Source organism: Tiliqua scincoides, chromosome 4 (genome assembly GCF_035046505.1).
Source record: "Tiliqua scincoides isolate rTilSci1 chromosome 4, rTilSci1.hap2, whole genome shotgun sequence".
NCBI lineage: Eukaryota > Metazoa > Chordata > Lepidosauria > Squamata > Scincidae > Tiliqua > Tiliqua scincoides.
This window is the reverse complement of record NC_089824.1, coordinates 59,362,146-59,388,778: the sequence shown is the minus strand read 5'-3', so window position 1 is coordinate 59,388,778 and position 26,633 is coordinate 59,362,146. Positions and strand designations below refer to the sequence as shown.

Below are 26,633 nucleotides of genomic sequence, written 5' to 3'. Positions count from 1 at the left end.
ACCACAACTACACTAAGAATAATTTCTACAGAAACCAATTTAATTTTTATTGACTCCAAGTAGCTTCTTGCCCTTTTAAATTTGAATGTAGGAGCTTTTCTAAAGGGAAGAATTTCTATATGAGGTTTCATTTGCATTAATCTGAAGAATGTACAGGCAGAACAATTAACGTTCAATTTAACAACACAGTCCTTGGAACAGTAGTTAACTGTAACCTCAAGTAATTTGTCTTCCAGATTTATCTCTAAGATAATGAACAGAGTGAGATGATCAGGTTTTATAATGCTTCTCTTACAGGAAGAATCCTCTAGGTACAATATATACATTTATGCTATAATTAATGTACAAGGTATATTATTTCCAATTTGTGTACCTAAAATTTAGGCCTGTTCTCAGGCAATAGCTCTTACCCTCCTTGAAATAAAAGTGCGTTTGGAAGGGCTGAATCGAAGTTTTTTTTAGCAGTGCACATGGTGTTTTCATAAATAAATTCCACTATGTAATTCTTTATAGCATACAATTAAAGGGTTGTTTCTGACTATATCTCATATATTTTGTAGCATATCAGTGAACCCTGGAAACGCTCATAATAGTAGGAAGTCTATAATATGATAAAACGAAACAATTCCATGAATACCAACTATTGTGCCTCTTCAGAACTGAGTGCAATGAATAAGTAAACTGAACACCTCCCATACACAATCATATTTTTCCTCAGGAAGACACATGCCTTGTGATTCATTAACCTTCTCAAGTTGGCTCTTTCCTCTCCTCATTTATTTCCATAGGATACAGTTACACATTCCACTTGCACAACTCAAGAGGTTGCAAATAGGAAGTAAAGATATTTAAAATGAGAGCTCCTAGTCCCCACAAATGGCTACATTATTACCCAGAAGAGCGCAGATGTCAGGGTTATATATCATGTACTGTAGGTTTCTCATGCAGAATGGATACCATTTTCAGAGTTTTACTACCTTTTACAATTCAGTTTCATAAAACACAACTAAAATGAGTACACCAGAATAAAAGAGAACATAAAAACTTGTTCAGTCGTAATTTAGGACTAGTTTATACCTTCAGCAGATCCTGGACTGTACCACTTGAACCTGCAGGTGGGGGAATGCATGGCTGAATTTGCCCCATAAAATGCTCTCTGCGTATAGAAAACTAGTGTATGGGAGAAGGATTCAATTTAGTCAATCAGGAACATTGAAAGGTGTAAACTTGAAGCAGTACAATCCAGGAACTGATTCTGCTGAATGCATAAGTGAGAAATGTTGGAGTTTCTGACTGTGACATTTGTTTTTCAGACAGTTTAACTAATAGTAGACAACACTAATGCAACTTGAAGTGCAGACAAAACCTTAAATTGCTGTTTATGGAATTTGAACTCATACAACTCCAACTACTCTGTATTTTAATAATCAACCAATCAACCAATCAATCAATGACTACAAAATATAAGATAGTCTTAGGGAAGTAGAAGCACACAACAAATTAACAACCAAAGAAGTATTGTCCTCACTCTCAAATATGACTGGCTATACAACATCAGGGTGACGAGATCCAATGGAGGACAGAGTGCCTACACCTTTAACCATTGTATAAAAAAGGATATTTTGGCAGGTGCAGCTTTTAAACCCTTCTATGTAGGGTTGCCAAAAACCCTGCCAAAATTCCCTCTTCTATAGAATGTTTAAAGGTATAGAAGGTATAGACACTCTGTCCTCCACAGTAGCTGGTCAACCTGTACAGCACTAAGACATCATCTCATTCATATAAGATCTACAATTGGCTGAGAACAAGGAATGAGAAAATACCGTAATGAATAGCACAAAAAGGCACAGAAGTAGCAGTAGATGGGGGAACAAAGATTGCAAAAAGGATTAACTATAAACATTCTCACAATCAAGTTTTTTTTTCATGAAATATTTTGCCTTCCTCCAAACATATCAAAAACACCACTTTGTGCCAAACAACAATGAACACATTTTTCCTGTAGTTCTAATAATTATGCAGTGAACAAAGAGACAAACGAAAGACAAGCTTGAACAACAGGCTGACTTCAATTTTAAAAATCAATAGGATTTTCTAAAATAAAACTCTGGTCTCCTTCACACCCACCAGGAAGAATGATCCGAGCAGAAGAGTAATGCATTATTCTCTAAGACATGTTTAGCGGCCATAGCAAATAAACCTGCAATTGCTGGATATAACAAGAATCCAGCCTGAACTTCTCTGACCTCCTACTCAACTGAATTTCTTTCTGTTACAATGTCACTGTGTGTCTAACCCATTAAATCATATTTGGCTGGAGTATTTCATTTGCACATAGTCCATTCTCAGTTGGAAGACTGCAAATGATGAAGAGTCCAACACAAGCTCCCTTAATAGTCTGTTCTAATGGTAAATCATCGCCACCACCACTTTATACTTTATTTCTAATTTGAATTCTCCAAGGTTAGCCATTTGTCCTCCTTGTGTCTTCCTGTGCTCGATTACGAAGCCTTATAACACACTATCAGTACTTTCTCTACACAACAACTTACTTCTGCTTTCTAAATTATCACTAAGCCTCCTGTTTGATATACTAATCAGAGTTTATCTTCATTTTGCAAAGTTTCCCCCCCAAGCCCCTGCCGTTTTTCAAAATCATTTGCAAAGGGAAGAAACCAGAAATAGATCCATGAGATAGCCCCCCTGCAGAGGTAATTTGAAACCGCCTGTGCTGCTGCTCCACAAGGACAGTCAATTCATGGGCAATGACTTTCTATGAGTAACAGGCCCCCTTCACACAAGCTTTGTTTCCCTGCTGCTGATCATACGGAAGATGCTTCAAATACCTGCGAAAAGCAGTGGGGTTCACCCACCAAAGAATTCACATTTCCAAAGAAGCAGGGCTTATAGATGTGATCAATGACAGCTGGTGTCTAGAGACTTCAGTGCAAAACTCTATAAAGATTTTTTTTGTAAAATTCACAACAGAAGACCAGTAAATCACGCCGAAAGAATATTCCATTAAAAGTATATTTTAGAAAAGAAATGTAACAAATATTCCAATTAATGATGAGTTATATGGTATATATATTACTGTAATATTTGTATTCTACCATGTGCATGAGCACAAGGACACATCACAATGAAATATTAAATGCACAGCACTACATTAATAGAAGAGTTCTTCATACACCTTAATAATGTTAATTAGTACAATTTATAAGACTGTGAACAGAAACTGTAGGCCATCTGAGCAGGATCACAGTTCAGTATAGAACCAAGAACACTGTTTGCGCTGAAAAAAACCAAACAAGTCTTCATTGTTTTTAAAATGGGAGAAGAAACAGGACGTGAAACAGACAGAAAGGAATTACAAGTGAAAAAGATCAGTGGACGCAGGGGTCTGGAGAGGGTGGGGAAGGAGGAGGTGTTTTGGGGTGGGGAGAGGGTAGGTGGAGGATGTTCCAGGGGGTGGGTGGGTGGGGGACAGGAGGTGGGGCTGGGACCCGGTAGTTATGCCAGAGTCTAATCCTGTTTACTGAGCAGTGAGGAGAGGCTCCAAGCTGCTCCATTCTCCTCTGACTTGTGCCACCTCCTGAGGTAGCGCAGGTTCAAGGAGACCCATTGGGGCTATCGTGGCTTAGTCAGGGGTAAGGGAAAGAGTTTCCCCATGCCTCCTGCTTAGCCAGTTCTTACCCCAATCTTGCACTGGATTTCATAAAATTACAATTTATGACAAGATGGTAAAAGAACACCACATTCAACTATGCAGGAAGATTATGCACAATATATTAAGCAATAAGCATAATACAGTTGGCTCTGGGTACAGTAGTTCCTGGAACCACTGCTGTAACCCGTGGATAACCTGTGGATAACCGAATCCACAATTGTCAGGGTCTGACACCTGGATGTGAAACACCCTCCAGTCACATTTGGAGGTGTTCTGAGATCTGGAGAGGCTGCACATGGCCTCTCTGGGGCCTCAGAACACCTCCCAGAGGTATCGGAAAGGCACTTCCAGTTTTTGTAAAAAAACCAGACATAACCAGAAGGCGCTTCCAGTCATGTCCAGGAGGTCAGGTGGGGCCCTAAACCACAGATTCAGAACCAGTAGTTAGTGAAATAAGCAGGTTCAAAACCTGCGGATAAAAGGATCCACCTGTATTAGGCAGAATAATAATACATTTTTCCCCTATTGCTGCAAATTCTATATAAAGAAGCCACAGTGTCCGACGGCCAAGAAAAGATACAGCAGGGCAATGAGAATAAGGAGAACAAAGCAATGCAGAATTCCTAGTTCTACAAGTGCAGTCTCATATCAGTTCAACTCCCTTTCTGAAGCACAAGCATTAAGAACACATGGCATGCTTCTTTCCTTAGCCCAAATTGGTCTGACACTTCTGGCCTTTGCTGATTTTATACAAGGCAAGAAAAGATTTTACTTTGTCCATGTTTGCGGTGAATTCAACCAATGGTCAAGCAGTTATGACGAGGACTAAAGAAGATAGAGCTAGATCAACAGGAGAGATTCCTTTTCCCTCTGTTAATAAATGCCTTTTCCAAATAATTCAGAGCTTCCAGATACACACATGACAACTGTCTGAGATACAACAATCAGCAGCCTACCACCAGATTTTTGTCATTTACAGTTGGCTCTTGGCATCAGTGGGAGTTCCATGCCTGGAACCCCCATGGATGCTGAAACCCACCAATAACCAAATCCACAGGTCTGGTACTCACTTCACCTCCAGAAGTGGGCTCCAGTGGCAGTGGTGGCTGGGCTTGGTCAGAGAGACATGCTCTTTCTACCAAAGTCTCTCACTCTCATTTCAGTTATGGACACAACAGACTGAGCTGTGCAGTGAGAGGGTCCTAATTCTGTCTCTTGTGAGGGAAGGGGCACTGCCACCCAATGTGCACTGCTGCCATGATCCTTGGTTATCCTTGTGGGGAAGTGCATTGGGAGATTCCTGGGGACCCCCCCCCCACTTGCTGAAGTGACACATTTTGAACAGTATATTTATAACGCCAATGTAAGAGTTAAAATTCTTTTTAATTTTCAACACAAGCGTTGCCTGAGTATGTTTTGGTGAAGTGAGGGATGAGAACTGAATCACATTCAGCTGACACTCCTTCAAACACAGCTGCTGACTCTAGGGAGTTTTCACAGTTTTAAGCATGAAGAAGGGAAACATATTGGCTTAATCCAACATTCTATCCATCCAAGTGTCACTTCAATAACATTTTTAAGCTACTGATTTGGCATTAAGCTGTTGGAATCCTTCCTTTATGATTAGATCCATATCAGAACAGAGATGATGAATGACAGCTTTGTAAAAGCAAACATCATCAACACACAATTGGTACTCAGATAAACAACATATTTATCATATTTCTGGAACAAAAGAACAGTTTTACTATCTGAAGAAAGAACTTCATAGGGTTTGTAAACATGTATGTAACTCTAATACAGGGATGTAATCCCATACTCTCCCCTTCTGCCCTTGCTCTCCCGCCACACCTTGCCACACACAGAAATTAGCACTCAGACTGGGAAGACTTGGGTATATGAAAAAGGCATCTCTGCTAACACTGAACATCAAAAGGACAAGGTGCAAAGAGCTTCAGTATCTAGGACTTGGATAGATACCGGGTGCAACTATTCTCAGTCTCATCACACTATACACAGAAGTCTCTCTAACAAAATTCAGCAGATAGCTAACTAAGGGCCCAATCCAACCCTATGCTTGGGCCAACGCAAGTCCCTTGTGCCGGCCTGGGAGTACTGCATAAGTGCCATAAAGCACTTTTGTGTCACTCACAGGGAAGCTAGAGTGGCATACGGATGTGTATCCGCTTCCCTGTGCTGCCACAGGCGCCGTGGAGAAGGTGAGTTGCGTTGACCAAGCTCGGCCGATACAGGGGTCTGGGTGGGGTGTGGGGAGGATGGTGAGGAGGTAGGAGGGAGGTGTTTCAGGATGGGGGGAGGGCGGGTGGTTGACATTCCTGGGGGCAGGCAGACGGTGAGTGGGATGTGAGGCCAGGCCCCGGCAGTTATGCCAGATCCTGACCCTGTTCCTGGGCTGCACAGAGCAGTCCCGGGCTGCTACAGTGCAGCATGGGATAAGGTGGATTTGCACCACCCCGTCAGGGGCTGCTGCAGTGCAACATTGGGTATGGAGAAATGTTTCCCCTTGCCCCAGGCTGGCCTGTAGTCAGCCCCAAACTTGCGCTGGATACAGTGCAGGCCTGCTGGCCTGCCTGTTTCCAGCGCAAGTTAGGATTTCATTCAAAAGCAGCTTCACAATCACTTTTGAAAGTTCTGGGTTCATGTATACGGAATAAACACTGACGTCCAATTTCATTCTCCTAATTGCTAAGTATACAGTATATTGACCACACAACATTTATACAAACCACACAACATTTCAACCAATTTCAGTCAATTCCCACTATCTGCGGGGGTTAGGTTTCTGCCAACCCTTGTGAGTTGCAAATTTGCGGGTACAGAATCACTGATCCTGTGGTATCAATGGGGTTCTGTACCAGGGGTTGAGGGGCGTCTTTCCTGATGCCTCCTGAAGGTTCCCCGACTATAAAAAGTGCTCTGTGCTAGTCACGAGCACTATTTTGAATGTCCCTTCCCTTTACACATGAACTTCTTCAATGCAGCGGGGACATTAAAAATGGCACCAGCGACCAGTACAGAGCACTTTGAAGTGAACATTGGAACATAAGAACAGCCCCACTGGATCAGGCCATAGGCCCATCTAGTCCAGCTTCCTGTATCTCACAGCAGCCCACCAAATGCCCCAGGAAGTACACCAGATAACAAGAGACCTGCATCCTGGTGCCCTCCCTTGCATCTGGCATTCTGATACATAGCCCATTTCTAAAATCAGGAGGTTGCACATGCACATCATGGCTTGTAACCCATAATGGATTTTTCCTCCAGAAACTTTTCCAATCCCCTTTTAAAGATATCCAGGCCAGATGCTGTCACCACATCCTGCGGCAAGGAGTTCCACAGACCAACCACATGCTGAGTAAAGAAATATTTTCTTTTGTCTGTCCTAACCCGCCCAACACTCAATTTTAGTGGATGTCCCCTGGTTCTGGTGTTATGTGAGAGAGTCTCAATCATGTCCCCCCTCAGGCGTCTCTTTTCTAGGCTGAAGAGGCCCAAACGCCGTAGCCTTTCCTCATAAGGAAGGTGCCCCAGCCCAGTAATCATCTTAGTCGCTCTCTGTTGCACCTCTTCCATTTCCACTATGTCCTTTTTGAGATGTGGTGACCAGAACTGGACACAATACTCCAGGTGTGGCCTTACCATCGATTTGTACAATGGCATTATATTAGCCGTTTTGTTCTCAATAGCTTTTCTAATGATCCCAAGCATAGAATTGGTCTTCTTCTCTGCTGCTGCACATTGGGTCGACACTTTCATTGAGTCATCCAACACCACCCCAAGATCTCTCTCGTGATCTGTCACAGACAGCTCAGAACCCATTAGCTTATATGTGAAGTTTTGATTTTTTGCCCCAATGTGCATGACTTTACACTTACTTACATTGAAACACATGTGCCATTTTGCTGCCCATTCTGCCAGTTTGGAGAGATCCTTCTGGAGCTCCTCACAATCACTTCTGGTCTTCACCACTCAGAAAAGTTTGGTGTCGTCTGCAAACTTTGCAACCTCACTGATCAACCCTGACTCCAGGTCATTCATGAAGAGTTTGAAAAGCACCACTCCCAGGACAGATCCTTGGGGCACACTGCTTTTCACCTCTCTCCATTGTGAAAATTGCCCAGTGACACCCACTCTTTGTTTCCTGGTCTTCAACAAGGTCTCAATCCACGAGAGGACCTGCCCTCTAATTCCCTGACTGTGGAGTTTTTTCAGTAGCCTTTGGTGAGGGACCATGTCAAACGCCTTCTGAAAGTCCAGATATATAATGTCAATGGGTTCTCCCACATCCACATGCCTGTTGACCTTTTCAAAGAAGTCTATAAGGTTCGTGAGGCAAGACTTACCCTTACAGAAGCCATGCTGATTTTCCCTCAGCAAGGCTTGTTCGTCTATGCGTTTTGAGATTCTATCTTTGATGAAGCATTCCACCATCTTACTAGGTATAGATGTTAGGCTGACCGGTCTATAGTTTCCCGGGTCCCCCCTCCTTTCCTTTTTAAAGATCGGCATGACATTTGCCAATCTTCTGGCACTGTGGCTGCTCTGAGGGACAAGTTGCATATTTTAGTCAAGAGATCAGCAACTTCATTCTTCAGTTCCTTAATAACCCTTGGGTGGATGCCATCAGGGCCCGGTGACTTATTGATATTTAACTTATCAATGAGGTCTGACACATCTTCTCTTTTAACCTCTATCTAACTTAACTCCTTGGTCAGGAGGGGCTGTTCGGGCAGCGGTATCTGCCCGAGGTCTTCTGCCGTGAAGACAGATGCAAAGAACTCATTTAATTTCTCTGCCATCTCTAAGTCTCCTTTTATCTCCCCTTTCCCTCCCTCACCATCCAGAGGGCCAGCCGCTTCTCTGGAGGGTTTCCTGCTTCTAACATATTTGAAGAAGTTTTAATTATTGTCCTGAATGTGGCTGGTCATGTGTTCCTCATAGTCTCTCTTGGCCTCTCATATCACCTTCTTGATACGGCCAGGAAAAGCCTCGGAAGCTTCTTTCAGCCACTTCAGAGCACTCTGCACTGGTCATAGGTGTAATTTTTAATGTCCCTGTCGCCTGGCAGAAACTTTTCAGAGGTAGCAGGGATCGTAGAAAGTCAGACCAACCTTGTGAATGGCACAGTGTGGTCTCAGTCCTGCTCCTTGCAGATATGCGAATTCACGACTAGCGAATTTACGTATGCAGAGGATTGACTGTATTGTGCTTTTTATTCCAGATTTTGTTTTAATTTTTAGCTTAATTGATGGGCAGCCCAATTCTAATCTGCACTGGAACAGGCAGGCCAGTTGGCCTGCGCTGTATCCAGCATAGGGTTGGGGCTGGCTGTGGTGCAACATGGGGCAAGGGGAATAACTTCTCCTTACCCCATGTCATGTGGTAGCAACCTAAATGGAGCTACTCAGATCTGCGCCTGCCTAAAGAGATGGCACAGAGCTGAGTGGTCTACTGCTAGGCCAGGCCACCCAGGAGGAGGGTTAAGATCCTGCCTAAGTGCTGGATCCTGGCAGCTCCCCCTTCCTGGGCCTGGACTGGCCATGGGTTCACTGTCCACCCTCCCCAGAAAGTCCCAGTTCCGCCCTCCACCTGTACTCCACAATCCCCCGTGTCAGCCTAGGGAGGCTGGCATGAACTTACCTCTCCGCATTGGTCAAATCTGGCCTACTGAGGCCCGAATGTGTGCTGGCCTAGCCAATTCACAAGTCGGACAAATGTGCCTTATGGCACATTTGCAACAGTACTGGGCCAGCACAAGAAACTTGTGCCGGCCCAGCACAATCCTAGGACTGCACGCTGAGTTTAATAATACCAGTACTGATTACAGTTATGACACCAACAGTCCAACCCTATGCATGTATACTCAGAAGTCACATTATAGTCAATGGAGCATACTCCCAGGCAAGTGTGCATGGGATTGCAGCCCAAGTAGCATATTTCATGAGATACACAAGAATTATTATAAAAAAATTCACCCTTCATATGAATTTAGGAAAAATAGGACTATAAGTTCTCTGGAATATATAAGGCTTAATGTTTCATGTTACATATGCTTACACACATAGGGATTTACATTCAAGTAAATGAAATACTGTAAAAAAAGTAATACAGACTTAGCTGAAACCTTTATTTATTGCCCATAAAACAAAGACTTTTAAATTGAGTTGCTAGAAATATTTATGTTGTAACGCACAGAATATGCCTGGCATCTGTTTCTTATTAAGCCCATTAGAGATTGCTTGAAATAGTGTACTCAACAATTACCTGCTAACAAGATTGCATAGTTATTATCATATGGAGATGCTGGTCTACAATGCAATAAAGCTGCAATACTTGGATGGATTCAAATTTATGATCCAACCATCTGGTTCGGCAGGAGCTGCTGGAGAAGCCTAAGGATGCTGCTTCCCATCCAGCAGCTTTCCAGTCATGTGCATCTGCTGCAGGCATATGATCCTGTTTGTGTCCTGCCATTGCAAAGCTCACAACATTTGTGGTGGTATGCCAAAGCAGAATCATGTGTCTGGAAGTGGGAGCAGGCAATTAGCTTGCCCTAGACTGGGAACCAACATGTGAAGCATGTTGAACCAACATGGGAACCAACATCCAGCACTTTTCTTGTGGCTACCACAGAGTTGCCAATTTTCTTTTGACAGGGTTCCTGTGTACAAGGAGTAGGTAACCACTTTTCCTATCACTGCATCTACATGCTGGAAAGCATCAGGTATGGAACTGTGAAAACAGAAGCCCTGCTAGAAAAATAGTTGGCAAACCTAATAACACATTCAGCTTGAGTAAATAGAATTTTAGTGTCATTTAAGTCATTTTATTCCCTGCAAATACAGACATCTTTTCACAGTACTGACATTATGACTTACATAGGACTAAGGACCAATTTACACAATCTAAAGTCAGTTATGCAATCTCTGATTTAAAACATGCATATGGTAACTTACAACGCAATCCTGAGCTGCACTTGGGCCAGTGCAAGTCCCCTGCGCTGGCCCAGGAGGGTTGCAATAGTGCCATAAGGCACGTTTACACCTCCTCATGAGTCAGTCAGGCCGGCGCACCTCAGGCTGGAATGGAGGCTCCGAGTCTTGTGTTTTAGGGACGAGGGGAGGGCAGTCTTGGGGAGGAGGCAGGAGGGAGGTGTTCTGGGGTGGGGGGAAGATGGGTGGTGGGTGACTATAGTGGCAGGCAGGTGGGGAGCAGGAGGCGGGGCTGAGGTCTAGCAGTTATGCTGGATCCCAACCCCCGTTTCCAGGGAGTTCAGAGCGGCTTCAAGTCATTCCACTCTCCTTGGACTTGCGCCACCTCTTGGCCTGCCTGTTCCAGTGCAGGATAGGATTGCGCCCTTAGATGGAATAGCCAATGAACATAAATTTAGTCTAAGAAACAAAATAATTATCTTGCTAGATCAGACCCAAAGTCTACCTACTCAAACACTCTTTCTCCACAAATGGTCAAATAGACTCCTGAGGAAGAGCATTAGGAGGGTATACTGGAGATACCAGAAAACATGCCAGAGCTCATTGACCTGCCATGGAGATGCAGTAGTGAGGGGGAGCAGGAAAGAGCACAGATCCAGGATTTCTACAGCAAGAGTGATGCTATGACCTGCAAGAACACTCTGATGCTGCCTTTGAAACTTTTTTCAAAGGACCTTAGTTGACAGCCCAGCCCTATCCTCAACTTTACAATGCTGTCCTGCTATCATAAAATGACTTTTGATGGCAGCAGAGAGTGCCACCACCTTGCCAGTCTCTCGACTGCTGCAAAGTGGCAGAATCGTTGGAGTCATGCAGCCGTGGCTGCTGAACCACACTGAGGCCAATATGTTTTCAAGGGGATGTTTCATGGGGGAGTTTCAACTTCTGCTGAAAAATAATGGGGGCTCACAACCCCTACCTGTCCCCAAAATTATCCTGAGAAAGGAGTGCACATGCATGCTTTCCCCATGCCACCAGGTATCCACGCAGTAGAGAGGAGTGTGCAAGTGTTAGCACTACCCATGCAAGGGATGAGAAAATTGTGCTTGCTGAGTGGCCAGTGACTGGAGCATGCTTCTCACCAAGCCAATTCAGGGAACCCCTTGGTCGTCTTGCTTATCAGTTCTCTGTAAAAGGGTCTCTTTGATGATGAGGGAGGCCTACCTGCCTTCACTGCCTGAAAGATGATAAGAAGTATGGGAATTGGACTCTGAAGCTGCATACTACTCAGAGTCCAAATCATCCCCAAAAGGGTATTTTTACCAGTAAGATGCCTTCTGCTGAAAGGATTGCAAGGGGAGGGGGATCTGGACTCTGAAGAAGTCCAGAGTCTGGACATCTGAACTCTGAAGGAACTGCCCCTTCAGCATGAGAAGGGTTCTGAGGATGCACTTCACCTGAGCACAATCTCCCCCACTTCTCCATGAATTTTTGCAGATATTCACAGTGCTAATAGATTTCTGAATCACTGTGTTACAGAACTTGACTTCTTAAACTTAAAATTTTTTAATTAGGCTTCCTGACTGAGACCTCTTTCAATACAAAGACAATCCTATGCCTGCCCACTCAGACATTGTGTTCAAAGGGACTAAAAAGAAAAAAATAAGTGAAAAGAAGAAAAAACAAACCTCCGAGTTGTATGCCAGCTTTTAGAAAAACTGCTAAAAGGGAAAACAGGCTTACAAGACACATTTATCAACAGTGATAAAAGTATCCCTCTAACTTCAGATTTTCTAAGATAAATGCATCCTAAAGAATAATGGCATGATTTAAAACCGCATTTGATAAAATATAGTTAAATTAATTTGCTGGTAAATCATCTTAATATGATTGAAGTTCTGTTTTCTAACCAAGAATAATATTTTAGTTATAAAAAAGGCAATTGAAATACCTAATTATGCGCAGACAGCACATACAATCATACAAAATGTAAAGGGCACATTTATAATTAATAATGAAGATTGTAATTACAAGTAAAAGAACAGTTGCATAATTCAGAAGTAAATAAATTGACATTTAATGTTCTTTTAAGGACAATAAAATATAAAAGAAGTTATGCTGCTTTTGCATCTAATAAAAATGAATACACAATAGCCATGTGAATGAAAGACGGCTTCTGCAACCCAACATTTTTAAAATACAAAAAAGGTAATTTTTAAAGTAAAACTATGACATATGAATAAAACACTGTTGTGAACGATGAAAAATTCATTACTATGTTTTGCTATTTTTCCATTATTTTATCGTGTCAGCTATTTATTGTATTAAATGTATCAATCAATTCAAAGACATATGTGAAGGTGCACTTAACATCTAAACAGAATTCTTTTTGTATGGAAGTTAAAAAACAAATTGCTTCAAAGGAACAGGCAAAATATTCAGTTGTACAATGTACAGTAGATTCTCGATAAATAACAAAATCCACAGATACACATCCCACGTATGCATCTACATTACTCTTCCTGATTTGTGCTGGAACTCCCCCCCCCCCAATACACACAAAAGTAACTTAAAAACTTTTGCAGTAACTTAAAAACTAATTTGCAGTTCATCCTCTTTCATTATTGGAAGTAGTTCATGTACAAACAAAATACAAGTGTAGATTACACATGCAAAAAGCAGATTCTTAAACAGGAGGATTTTCAGCTAGCAGTCTTCCTAAAATGCTGCATTCTATTTGTAGACATGTGGTTTCTTGTTTTTTAAGATGGGGGAAATTAAACACAAGATCAACCACCTACAGTCTGAAGGCACCAGTTGTAGGAAGATCATACCACGTGATTTCTCTGCATGTGTAGACTGACCACAGAGTCTAAATGGCATCATGTTAAACTTGCGCTAACCCTTGTCACCCAAATGTCAAGATGAAACAGCAAGCCCAGTTTATGAAGACCCGAGTCAGGAATACAACTATGAGCGCAATCCTACCCTGCGCTGGAAAAGGCAAGCCAAGAGACTTGCGCTGTACCCAGAGTAGGATAGGGTCCCAAGGTGGCTCAGCCAGAGGCAAGGGGAAACTTTTCCCCTTACCTCTGGGTAATGCGCCCTTGCCCCTATGGGTCTCCTTGGACTTGCGCCACCTCCTGAGGTGGTGCAAGTCCGAGGAGAGCGGAACGGCTGGAAGCCACTCCGAACTCCCCGGGGAAGGGGTTTGGAATCCGTCGTAACTGCCAGATCCCAGCCCTGCCTCTCACTCCCCACCTGCCCACCCCCGGGGCTGCCCACTGCCTGCCCTTCCCCCACCCAGGAACACCTCCCTCCTGAGCCGGCGCAAGAGATTTGCACCAGCCCATGGGTGCCTCAGGATTGCGCCCTAAGACTATTAAGCATTTGTATCATGCTTTTTGAGTGACATAATATTTACAACAACCTTGTAGGGTAGGTATTATTATCCTGATATTGCAACTGGAGAGCTATGTCTGAGGAGATGACGCTTGTCTAAAGCCATCAGATGAGTTCATGGCAAAGGTGAGATTTGAACCAGGATTCATAGTTCAATCTTTGAGCCACTACAGTACATAGTTTCCTCAGACTATCTGCCCTGCATCTAGACTTGGTTTGAGTGGCAGGTGCTTACAGAGAGAGTTTGCTCTTTACCCCACCATCAAGGAAGAGACAGCCAGAATACCACTGTCATCAGTCAGAGAGGAGCACAACTCCATCAAGGTTCTGTTATCTAGCCATGTAGTTCTCTATCAGTGAAACAAGGTAGCCTATTGGTTTGCTCAGGTGAAAGATCTGGAGGTTTGCTCCTACTGATACCCAAAAAATTTCAAATATGTTTGTAAACTGGCCTAAATTATGGAAAAGTGAGACACAAGCCTATCAAACAATAACAAATAATACATCTTAACCCCAATCAGCCAAACTTAAGGATAAGAAGCAAAGGCTGCAATCCAACACACACTTTCCTGGGAGTAAGCCCCACTGAACTCAACGGGGGTTACTTCTGAGTAGACAAGCATAAGCTTGCACTGTAACAGAGATCAGATTTAAGAGACTTAGCACTGAAGCCATCCTAAGTCTACCCAGAATTCAACCACAGAGTTATAACAACATATCACTTTGCTCAGTAGAGAAGGGGGAAAACATTTACTAATGTCTCAGAACCATAATTTTATGACAGTGAACATTCTCCTCTCACAGCACTATTTGACAGTCATTAAGAATCCTAGAGTTAAAGGCAATGAAAAAGAACAGCAGATTGGGGATAAATACTGTTTATTTAGGAATAGCCCTCTTGTTCATTGTTGATGAGACTCAGTGAACAGATGGCTGTAGACCTGAGTGCTACAAAAGATCTCCGAGATATTGAACTGGGATTGTTGCAGAATTCTTTAATGTGCATGCTTATACAAACATACCCTGTTAATAGAGGATAACTAGAACTGTTCAGCAAATATCTGTCTATATCTAAATAGAGGCCACAAAGCTGGATAATATACTGGAAATTCATCATACTTGAAGAATTATACCATATAACAAATAATAGCTAGCTCCTGAAAAATCTATCCTTACTAGTTTTTTAAAACATGATGTTTAATCAGAAATACAGGACAGTCTACCTTATATGCGAGTTTGGAACCTGCAGATTTGACTCTATGTGGGTCAATGTACCTCCTGAAAGAAAGAGGAAGACTTTCTTATGTGCAGTGAGGCCACACGCAATCACCCTATGCCTCAGAAGGAGCCTTCTGCAGGAGCCTGCAGAAACCTTCGGAAAAGCACTTCTGGTTTTTTGCTAAACTGGAATGCCTTTTAGAGGCTCTGGTGGGCCCTCTGAAGCAAGAGGAGGCCATGTGCAACCTCCCTGTGTTTCAGAATGCCTTCTGAGATGCACTTCTGGTGTAGCGAGAAACTGGAAGTACCTTTCAGAAGGTTCCACCAGGACTTCAGAAGCATGGGGAGGCAGCTAGCACAAGTCTGAGGAAAGAAAGGGATCAGGGGGGCTGCAACATGAGGGGATAGGATCCGGCATGAACCATTTTCTAGTGGAGGTGTGCAAAAAACCCTGGCTCGGGGGCCAGATGCAGTCCGTGGTGAGCCTCTATCCAGCCTGCAACAAGCTTCTGGCCCACTTGACCTAATGTGACCGAAGTTGGGTTTCGGTCATGTTTGGAGGGTGTTTTGAGGGCCAGGGAGGCCATGCCTCAGAACACCTACTAATGATATAAAAACATCACTTCCTGGTTTTCCCAAAAAACTGGAAGTGACATTTTTGGGCCCTCTGAAGGCTTTTGGCTTTCTGAGGGTCAGGGAGGCCTACATGGCCCTCAGAACCATATAATATATGCTCTGAGTATTTCCTGTGATGTGCTGGTTCCAAGTTATTTACTCCTGTGCATGTAAGAGAGTTGCCTGTGGGGTAGGGAATGGAAATCCATTTCTGTGGTGTGTGTTGAAGGTTGCCAAACCTATGGTGTGTGTTGGTGCTTGAAGAAATTCTGGAACTCAAGAATTCATTCATTCATTTATCTGTCTCTAATGTATTTATTTAAATTTTATAATTAAAATCTATTTATTTTTCCAGCTCTTGACACCGTGCCAGATATTTGATGCGGCCTTCTGGCCAAAAGGTGAACAGACCCCTGTTCAAGTAGAACTCTCCATAGGATTGAGCTGCAAATGTATTTCTATGTAAGTCAGTTATTCATCCATTCATTTCCCATATCTTTTCTGCTGTGAGTGTGAACACATGGAGATTTTTAGCACACAAACAGCAGAGAAGGAATCTCTTAAATGGCCCCTCTCCACCTGTTTTGGCTTGCTCTTATATAACCTGATTTCTGTAAGCTGAAGTAAGGGAGGAGAAAAAATAATGCCTTCTAGTCTAATACCGTTGTACTCTTACCTCATATTCCTCTTTGAATCCATAGCCTTCTGCACATTTCATCTGCGTAATATGTTGCAGCAAATCAGCAACTCGAATGGCAGGATGGAGTTGTCCAGTCTGGTATGGCACATCAGCTGGGTCTCGCTTCTTGTAGGTGTGTGACTGGACCAAGCTGCTTGTGTCACTGCCCATTGTATGGGTTTCATCTAGGAAAAGAACATTGAATAATGTACAGGCCACCTCTGATGGCTCTACAAAAGCGTATGATATGCTTTTACAAGGTGTGCCTTTGACAACATCAGCATATTTTAGAATCTCTAGCTAGTTGCGTTAAACCATAACAAAAACAAATTCTATTGAGTAATTTATTTGGGGAGATAGCAAGATGTATTGGAAAGAGGCAGAGTCTATTGGATTACAATGAAACATTGTATAGTCCACACAGTATGCTCTTGTTTGTTTGTTTGTTTGTTTGTTTAATAAATTTGACAATTTAAATTCTTTAGATATTTAGTTCTAAACTGTACAGAAGTTTCAGGCTGAAACTTCATCAAGTCCTGGCAAAATAAGAAAGGACTTGAGTGCTTCCTGGATTAGTTAACTTTTTATGATCTCTTTCACGGTGATTCAGGACACATGTTAGTGAAAGCAAAATGTTTAAAAATGCATAAAATGGTATGAGTTTTTAAGCCAGGAGTAAATGGATATGTAGTTTGGATACAACAGTAGGAAAGAAAATACATGAGGAAAAATGCAAGGGATAATTTGATTGGGGTTTATACTTTGAATTTAGCATGCTGAAATATCAAATATACACTACAACACGGGCTACCACATTAGGCATGAAATGTTATATGTCAACTGACATGCAAGCCAACACACAACATATCCCCACTGGGTTGGTCAAAACTGATATGAAGCAAACCATCTCCCACCCCTCCACACCTCTTCCATGGGGCAAATGGGCAACTTACCATTTATTGGCACTTTTAAGAAGATACATATCAGGAGAAAAAGAGGAGGAGGAGAAGAAAAAGGAAACAGGCCATAAGCAACAGTACTACAGTAATAATTACAGGTATTTTTAGTTTGAAATTTAAGTGTCTTCAATCTGGTTTCCTAGCAGAACAACTGGGCAACAGGATGGAGTAACCAATACAATTTTTTAATCTGGTATAAAAATTAAGCCTTGGAATACTCTTAAATCTTCCAGAATGCTGTTTAATTTAAATTGAAATAAAAGCCCATCAGTTTACAAAACTATAGGGTGACTCCATAATCCTTAAACAGGTATGTTTCAGCTCACATAGTCCTACTGAAGTAAATGGGACTAAACAAGATTAAATGACAGCCCATCTATCATGTGGTTTGTTGACTGCACCATAAGGGTGAATGTACACTACCACTTTTACAAGAAAATTTTAATTTAATGCAAAAAAACACCCTGTAATTTATAAAAATATGCCTCCAGGTGGACATACAACCATGTGAAATCCTTCTGCTGAAAATTAACAGTGTCCCTATGTCAGTACAGGATTAGGGGGATTTCTGTACTTCTGGTGAGATTTATATGCATCAAAATTCTTCAGTTCTAAATATGTGTACAGGTTACCTTCCTTTAGTATCAGAGTTATAGCACTGTAATCCTGGGATATCTATTTGAGATATGAACTTGAGGCACCTGAAAATCCTCTGAATATTATGGCTCTGAGAAAGTGATTTTAGATTCCGTTCTAAGCATTGAGTTACTGATGTAGCAAGTCTTCCGACTAGAGTGTAAGAGTAAGCTATACTCAATACATGAAAACAAACTTCCAGAGGGATAACTGTGTTATATGGCCCAATCCTGAGTTTAGGCAGTGCCAGTCTTGTGTGCGCTGCCAGGGCTACATCCATTGCAAACGTGCCATAAAGCACTTCACAGTGGCCAGAAGAAGGGAGATGCCAGTGCAGAGGCCAGTATGGTCTAGTGCTGGGACTCAATGCTGGTTGGAGAGACTCTGGGAGCCATCAGCAATGTGGGGGCATTCTGGGATGGGACAGGACAGAGAGAGGGTGAAACTGAGCAGGAAGGGCAGGGAAGAGGGTGGTTCCGGCCTGGGAGGGGGGCAGGCATCGTGGAAGAGGCTACTGCCAGATCCCGTCCCCTGTCCAGGCCTGAAAGCTCTACACAGGGCTACTCAGCTCTGCGCCAGTTGAGCTGGTCTAGATCCAAGTAGCCCCACTGAGAAGACTGGGGCTCGACACGGGGTAAGGTGCCCATGCAGGATACAGCAGCAATTGCTCTACTATGGCGCTGCTGTATCACAACATGAGACTCAGTCCTGTTAGGACTGGACTGCCCATTTTGTAACAGCAAAATCATAAAATTAAACTAAACTTGAGGCATGTTATCCAGTCTTTGGCATTTGATAAAGTGGAAAATGATCCACAAACATTTATGATATAATAAATTGGTTAGTGTTTAATGTGCCACAAAAGCCTACAGGAAAAAGTAGCCAGACTGGCCAGAGGGTTTTAATCTAGTTATCTTGCTCAACCCCTCTCCCCTAACAGATGAGTAACAGAGATGAGCTGAACAGAATAATCTGAGATGTTAGCAACATCTCTTTTCTTCTCTATATAACCTCACAGGAAGCACTAATTGCTTTCCATACCATGAGAGTATCTGTCTCACAAATGAGAAAAAACTCTGCAATTACCCAAGTATGATCTCAAACTCCATTGGGGTTCTGATGTGTATTCAGATTTCTGTACATGTGTGAGCTTTCCTACCAGCAAAGACTTTCTGATACACGCTTGCTCATAATGTGGAAAAGAAAGGCATAAGGTTTAAGGAGTAAAGTTGTATATATTGGAAGGAATAAGTACCCTTCCAGTCCAATACTTCTCTTATGCAAATCCCCCATCCACATCAACCCTGTGTGGTAGCAAGTAGGGTCTACAGGATAGGTGTCAAACTCATTTCATACAGCAGGCTGAATAGTGCCTGCTGAGGGCTGGAAGTGACATCATCAAACAGGAAGTGATGTCATTAAACAGGTGATGGTCAGATATAGACACTTTGTTCTCACACAAGAACTCACTGGCTGCAAATGATGGAAGAGAAAATGTACGAATCTTGATCATATTTTCAAGATATGGGAGGGCCCAATTGTCATGCTGGGAGAACCCAGTTATCACACTGGTTGCCCTTTCAACAGTGCCACTTGTGCTTAGGCATCCTTTTAGGGCTCAGCAGCTGAGAGGTGGTCTGAGAAGTGATACCAGCAAAAGCAATGCTGCTAAAAGGGTAGCCCATGTGATAATTGGGCTCTCCCAGCACGTCAGAAGCACTGCCCTTTTTCACTCCTCTTGGTCTGCTCCTTCCCCTGTAGTGTTCCTTGCCTTCTCAATTCTCCATCCATCTCTCCCTCTCAAAGCTTTGGCAGAAGTGGAACAGCTGAAAAGGCAGTGCTGGGCAAGATCAATTATCATCTGGGCTGGATTAAGAACTTCCATGGACTGGATCTGGCTTGAGAGCCTTATGATTGTCACTCCTGATCTATAGCACCATGTCTGTCACTGGCTTCAAGTTTCACCCTAGCGCTCCTGGCTTTATCTAGGACAAGAAATGTACCATATACGAACAGCATGTTCCTATCCCTTGTGCAAAGTAATTCCTGGCTTCATAGAAGACAACTAGAAAGACCCTGTGCATGCAGGTCTCTGTATACTTATCAGGGCCATAAAAGAGTAGGATATATGAAAACATTAACAAGCGGCAAGCGAGACTTGGAAGAGGTTGACTCTTACAATTCTGTTTAATATATGATAGTGTATAGTTCCTATAATCATTTGCTACAGAAATTGTGGTCAGTGGTCTCTCTTACTCACACACCAGAAATATTGTAGCCCCTTACGGATGCTGTAATTGTTAAACTTTTCTAGCTTTGGCCCTTATAACACAATGAGTTTGTGCTATCAGAGTGCTTAAGAAATGAGATATTTGTTGCATTCTAAAAATATAAAGGATTTAGATAGAAAATTTGTATTTTTAGAATAAAGGAAGCAACACTAAACTCATTGAAAAAATTACTTCAGCCCAATGGAGTTACTTCTGTCTTACAGTGATGTACATTAAGGTGATCTAAGTTTACCCAGAACAGTTAGCGAACATTCTAACAAAGATATACACAGCCATTTATGAACATGAACAAAGTATCTTTCCTTAGGTCTAAAGCCATCTTCTTATTCTGACACAATGCAGGGAAAAGTAGCTCCCATTAGCTAATCTTCAGCACAACTATAATGCAAAGCACCTTGGCATGCATGGCATGAAAGGTGATATACAAGTGTTGTTACAGTATGTTGTTGTTGAAATGGCACCTGAATACTACAAGGTGGCTAAGACACAAAAGACAAAATAAATAAGTAAATAAATAAAAGAGAGTTGGAAGTTGATTTATGATATTTTAAAATAAATTTATGTACAGTTGACTCATGGTTTTTAGTTTATGTTATCGTATTATAATCAGATAAAGTTCATGTTTCAGCCCAGTGTTACAAAACCAGATCAGTGCAGCTTTGCATAATTTCTGTGTTGGCATGCTTTGGCCTCAAACGTAGTCATTGTACTCTGAAATTTATTTTTCCTTAATTCCTGAACACTTTTAGAACCTATTTATTATTATTATTATTATTATTATTATTATTATTGAAATACTTTTACAAGGGCTTTTTAAATGAAGCATTTATTATCCTGCGAGTAAGCAGATATACTACATTTTAAGGTTAATGTTTCTCTTTAAAACAGTGTTTTGAAAGGTAATGAGCCTGGTCTTAGTCAGTTTACAGATGTGTTAAAAGACTTAAATAAGCTATCAGTGTTTATATATAGCTCCTAAGGCTTTGAGTTGTCACAGAATCTTATAAATCAAATAAATCTTAGGAAACATCTTATAAAGTCAGTTGCTTTTGCCATATTGGGTTTAACAATGGTCACTAGTGAGAAGAAACTGGATGAATTATTATTAGCTCTAATTATTGTTCTTCATTGCATGATATTAAAACATTAATGGGATATGAATTCTGCGATTATCTTACATTTTATTTCCATTTGTTATGTCTTTTGGAAGTAACTAGAAAGGGTTAGACCCAGAGAAGCACGAGTAGAATTCTGCTCATACAATGGGGCTTTCCTAACCCTGCCTCTCTACTTCAGCCCCTGGGAAAATTCATCTTGAAAGGGGACTCACTAGAATGTTGTGGGATAGGACGGGAAGCTGAAGTAGGAAAGTGAATTGGTAGGAAGATACCTTGCATGAGAGGAAGTGCCCTTCTAACTCACACAAGGCAGTCACAGGAAATGCTATTAAACTGTGTCCAAGTACGTGTACATAAAGATACTATCACATAAAAAGACACCGAGCTTCACGAAACCAAGTTAGGCACTTCTGATGCTTTCTGATTTTAAGGGACTTGCAAGTGATTGTCTTTGTCTAAAGTACTGTGCCCACCTGTAGGCATGCAAAGAACAGCAATCAGGACCTCGCTGATGTGAAATGTTACCTTGTATCTTCATAACGTAATGAACACAAAGCTTTCAGATTCCTATTAGGTCCCGTATAAACAATTAATTTTTTTTTCAATTATGAACTTGCTACTGCATTCACAGTTTCAAAAATACATGCAGTGTGCAAGGAACGCCTCCACGGGTCAATGTGTAAAGGTAACCTCAAATGAAAAAGTAAAATAGAATTAAAAACTTTTAACTGTGAAAGTCCAGATCCTCAAAAAAAAAAAAAAAAAAAAATAGACTGGAGGTACAAGCACTTTCTGATCAGAAATTAAAAACAATGGGTGTTTCCAAAAGAAAGTGAAAATTCAGGAACTAGTGAACCCTTTTACTAAAAATGTGATAAGCACTGCTAAGTTTATATATGGAATTTTATTCATTAATGTTGACTGTTTTTAGCTAAAATCAGATGAGACTTCAATTGACTGCTACTGTAACTGGAAAGAGATTTGGAGCTTGTTTGAGGGTTGATTTACACAAACATTTCAATGCATGGCAGCTGTGGATAAGTCTAGTCTGACCTAGACTTCCCACTGCTTCAAGCCCATGTCAAGCTGGTGATCTGCATGCACCCAAATGTTCTGAATTCAGCTTTTGCACAACTCAAATGTGACTACATTTAGGGTGGTTTGTGGTGGTGTGCCATAAGAATACCTCTAGACCAGCAGGTCCCAAACTCCAGCCCTCGAGCCAGATCCAGCAGCTGAAAAACATCTTCCTGTATGGCGCGGAGCTTACTGTTCTGTGCTGCAGCTGCTCTTTGCAGCTGATTACCTCAGAAACTCATGTTGGACAGCTGCTTTCACCTGGAAATTTAGGCATAAAGACTGCTGGGGTAATGGGCAGTGAAGTGGCTGCCGAGTGCTAGTTTCTGGGTGATCAGCTGCAAACATAATTGGTTGCAGTGTGGCATGGGGAGCACCGCACTGCATGGGGAAGATGTTTTTAGGATGCAGTGGTCTTGATGTTTAGATTCTGCTTCTCTAGCATGCAAAAGACCCATCTAGTCCAGTATCTTGTTTCCCACAGCAGTTCACTTGTTGATTCTGGGCACCCACAAGCAGGAAAGAAAGGCAAGCCTCTCTCATGCCATTGCCCACCTGCAACTGGTATTCAAAATCATATGGCTGCTAAACCTAGAGACCAGGGGTGTCCAAAGTTTTTGGCTGGAGGGCCACATCATCTCTCTGACACTGTGTTGGGGGCCGGGGGGGGGAAAGAATTAATTTACATTTAAAATTTGAATACATTTGTATAAGTTTACATAAATGAATATATTAAAGATGAACTTGTATGAATGAATGAAGGTCTTGCAATAGCTCAAGGCCTATAAAAGGCCTTGCACAAAGCAAGGCTGGCCTTTTCTTTGCTGCATCACAGACATGAAACAGCAAGCAGTGGAGGGAGCCCTCATCCCCCAGCTCACGCAAGAGGTCAAACAGTCACCCTCACGCTGAGAGCAGTTGCGTCGGGCCAGTGTGAGCTCCAACAAATCTCTGGAGGGCCAGAGGCTCATTGGAGACTGGGGGCTCCCTAAGGGCCGCATTGAGAAGCCTCGAGGGCTGCATGTGGCCCCAGGGCTGGGGTTTGGGCATCCCTGCTAGAGACAGTATACAGCCATCATGACAAGCAGCTATTGATAGATTTATCCTCAATGGATTAAATCTAATCTGTTTTAAAGCCATCGAAGTTAGTGGCCATCACAACATTTTGTACCTATGAAGTCCACAGATAAATTATGCATTGTGTAAAGAAGCATTTTCTTCCACTTTGTACTGAATCTTCTACCAATCTGTTTCACTGGATGACCCTTGATTTTAAAGTTGGGGGAAATGCCTCTTTATTTACTTTCTCCACCCAGTGCATAATTTTAGACATCTCAATTATGCCCCCCCCCCAATTGTATTTTTCCAAGTGTTAAAAAGGCTGTTAAAAGCTGAATTCAACTTTGGTGGTGCATTTACAAAACTATTTGCTATGTACTGAAGTGGTAAAGGTTAGCTCCAGTTAGGTTTTTTTACCCACAGTTATTATGTGCTGAGATGGCTGTGTAGATCAGTTTTGACACAACAATTGTAATCCTTGGCCTTGCATGAGCTCAAGTTGAGGCTGTTCATAGTTTGCTGTTATGAAAAGAATCAGGCAAAAGCCTTGAGTCTGCATGCTCCTCTCTCCTTCAGATGTAACAATAATTTATATTATTTGCAGCAAACCATAGCTTTCTGTTTCATCCAAACATGCAAACTATATTTACTTGCTTGCAACCTACAGTTTGCTCTTTTGAAATGTATCACAAACAAGAGTTGAAATTTTACTACTTGTTGCATGTGAGTGAAGGTAAAGTACAAGCCTGAGGCTTATGAATGCTTGTCTTTATCATATCAAGGTTTACATCCTTATAATGCTTGTCCTTATAATATCAAGATGTTTAGTGTTACATCTGAATGGCCCCAACATATGTTCATACAGGGCTATGGATTACAACAAATGCTCATGTAAAAAGGTTGCTTGTGATACTGATTATTAATCTTGCTTATTTGAAGCAATTCAAGCATGTATCAAAAGAGAAATTCAAATTATCAGACTAAAATAAGGAGGGTATGGATCACTGGCAATAAAAATTTGAAATGCCTGAAGACGTCTTACAAGTGGAGAGCCAGTTATAAATAACTTTTTTCTAGAAAAAGGAAAATAGAGGAAAGTTCACAAAAAGAAGTTAACTTACTTAAGGCATATTCTCTTTTCAATGAAAATATTTTTTCACTATGCATCTTTGTTAAAACTATTATTTGTTTTATAATATTTTTTCCTCATCAAAGATTTACAGCACGATTAGGCTGTCGTGTGGAGCCTCTTATGACAGCAGAAGTAACTTCAGATGATGTAAAATGGCTGCTCTGTTGATGGACTCTACCATGCCTGATGGACCAGGTAAGGTTGCAGTGGGACAGGGGAGGGTGGGGAGAGGGTGAACTGGGGGCAAAACAGGGCAGGGAGAGGGAGGAATGGGGGCAGGGAGGCAGCAGGAGGGGGTAGATCTGCTGGCAATGGCATGTTCTAGATCCTATCCCATTCATTAATAAGTTCCCGTCCTTTCTTCTCCTTAGACTTGTACCAGCTAAAGAGCTGGTGCAGGTCTGAAAAGACTCATTGGCAACTGGGAGGTTTATGGAGGAGTAAAGGGAAATAAATTCCTTTTTCCCTCCCAAGTCTCCTGATCTCCCCCCCCCCCACTGAATGCAGTGCATGCCTTTTTGGCATGACTGCACTGGTGTGTGTGTGTGTGTGTGTGTGTGTGTGTGTGTGTGTGTGTGTGAAGGATAAGATTAGGCTGAAAAAGTTTAAGCAACTTTGCCACACAGGAAAGGATTGAATATATTTTCCATTATCCATTACTGAATACCAAATATCCAATAATGAAATGAATTGGGATCCTGTCATTCAATATTATTAATTTTCTTCTGACAAAAATAATTCCTTCTTTGTCAACTGAGAATGTCATAAAATCCACAGACATGTTATGCAAAGCCATGTCCAATGGTCTAAGGCCCAAATTCTAACCAACTTTCCTGCACTGACATAGCTGTGCCAATGGTGCATGTGTTGCAACCTGCAATTGGGTGGCTGTCAAGGAGGCCTCCTCAAGATCAGGTATTGTTTGTTCCCTTACCATGAAGCTGCACTGCGCTTATTTCGGTGCTGGAAAGTTGGTTAGGACTGCACCCTAAGACTCTTAAAAATCACTGTAAATTTCATTTACCGTGCAGGTTATTATGGTATTATGGTGACTGCAGTGTCATTTCTTCTGTTTTACAACAAATTTTTTTCTTTGGATGATAGATAGAAATGAACATTGATAATTATTACTCGATGGTAATGATTTTGCTGCATTTTTAAAATTAAATTTTTGCATAAACCACCTCTTGGAAGTTTAACTCCGTGGTTAAAACCCAGAGATGTTCCTAATTATCTGTGTGTGATCCACAGGGTTTTTTAAAAAAAAATTTTACTTCTTTTTTTTTGACAGACACTTCTCACACAATACACCGGACTCTTCTGAGTTTCGGTAGAGTTTCAAAAACAGCTTATTACATGGAAGGGTTCCATTCAAATAAAACAATTTAAAATCCACAACAATATGGTAGGGGCATACAATGGTTGGGTCAATCTAAAGGAGCATTCTGCATTGCAGTCCATGAACATTATAATTCAGTTCAGAAATAATGATTTTTTAATCATTTCATTTAATCACTTAATCATTTCAACAACTTCAGATCAGAATTCATATGACAATAATGAGCACTAGAAAGGACAGAGGAAAAGCATGAAGGAAAAAGAGAAGTATAAAATTGTTGAACCAACTTTGTGAGACAGCAACTTTAATTCCTGGCACAGAGCATTATATATATAATTGTTGTTAAAGAACAGGCTGTGTTTAGATTTGAATTAGGTTAACGTTAGTATGGTGGTAGTAATTAACAGCATAGCCCAGCTTTGTTATTACATATTCCAAATGCCATAAAATCTCATGCCATTTTTGTTATCTCAAAACGGTAAATC

At 41.7% G+C, this 26,633-nt stretch overlaps 1 protein-coding gene across 1 annotated transcript in view; it reads right to left on the bottom strand.

The window, feature by feature from the left end:
* PTPRM (protein tyrosine phosphatase receptor type M) overlaps nt 1-26,633 on the bottom strand; it is a 544,564-nt gene that overhangs the window by 91,372 nt on the left and 426,559 nt on the right. Inside the window, exon 19 of the mRNA XM_066626178.1 lies at nt 16,535-16,722. Within this exon, the coding sequence (XP_066482275.1) occupies nt 16,535-16,722 (188 nt within the window). The remainder of the gene's footprint in view (nt 1-16,534; nt 16,723-26,633) is intronic.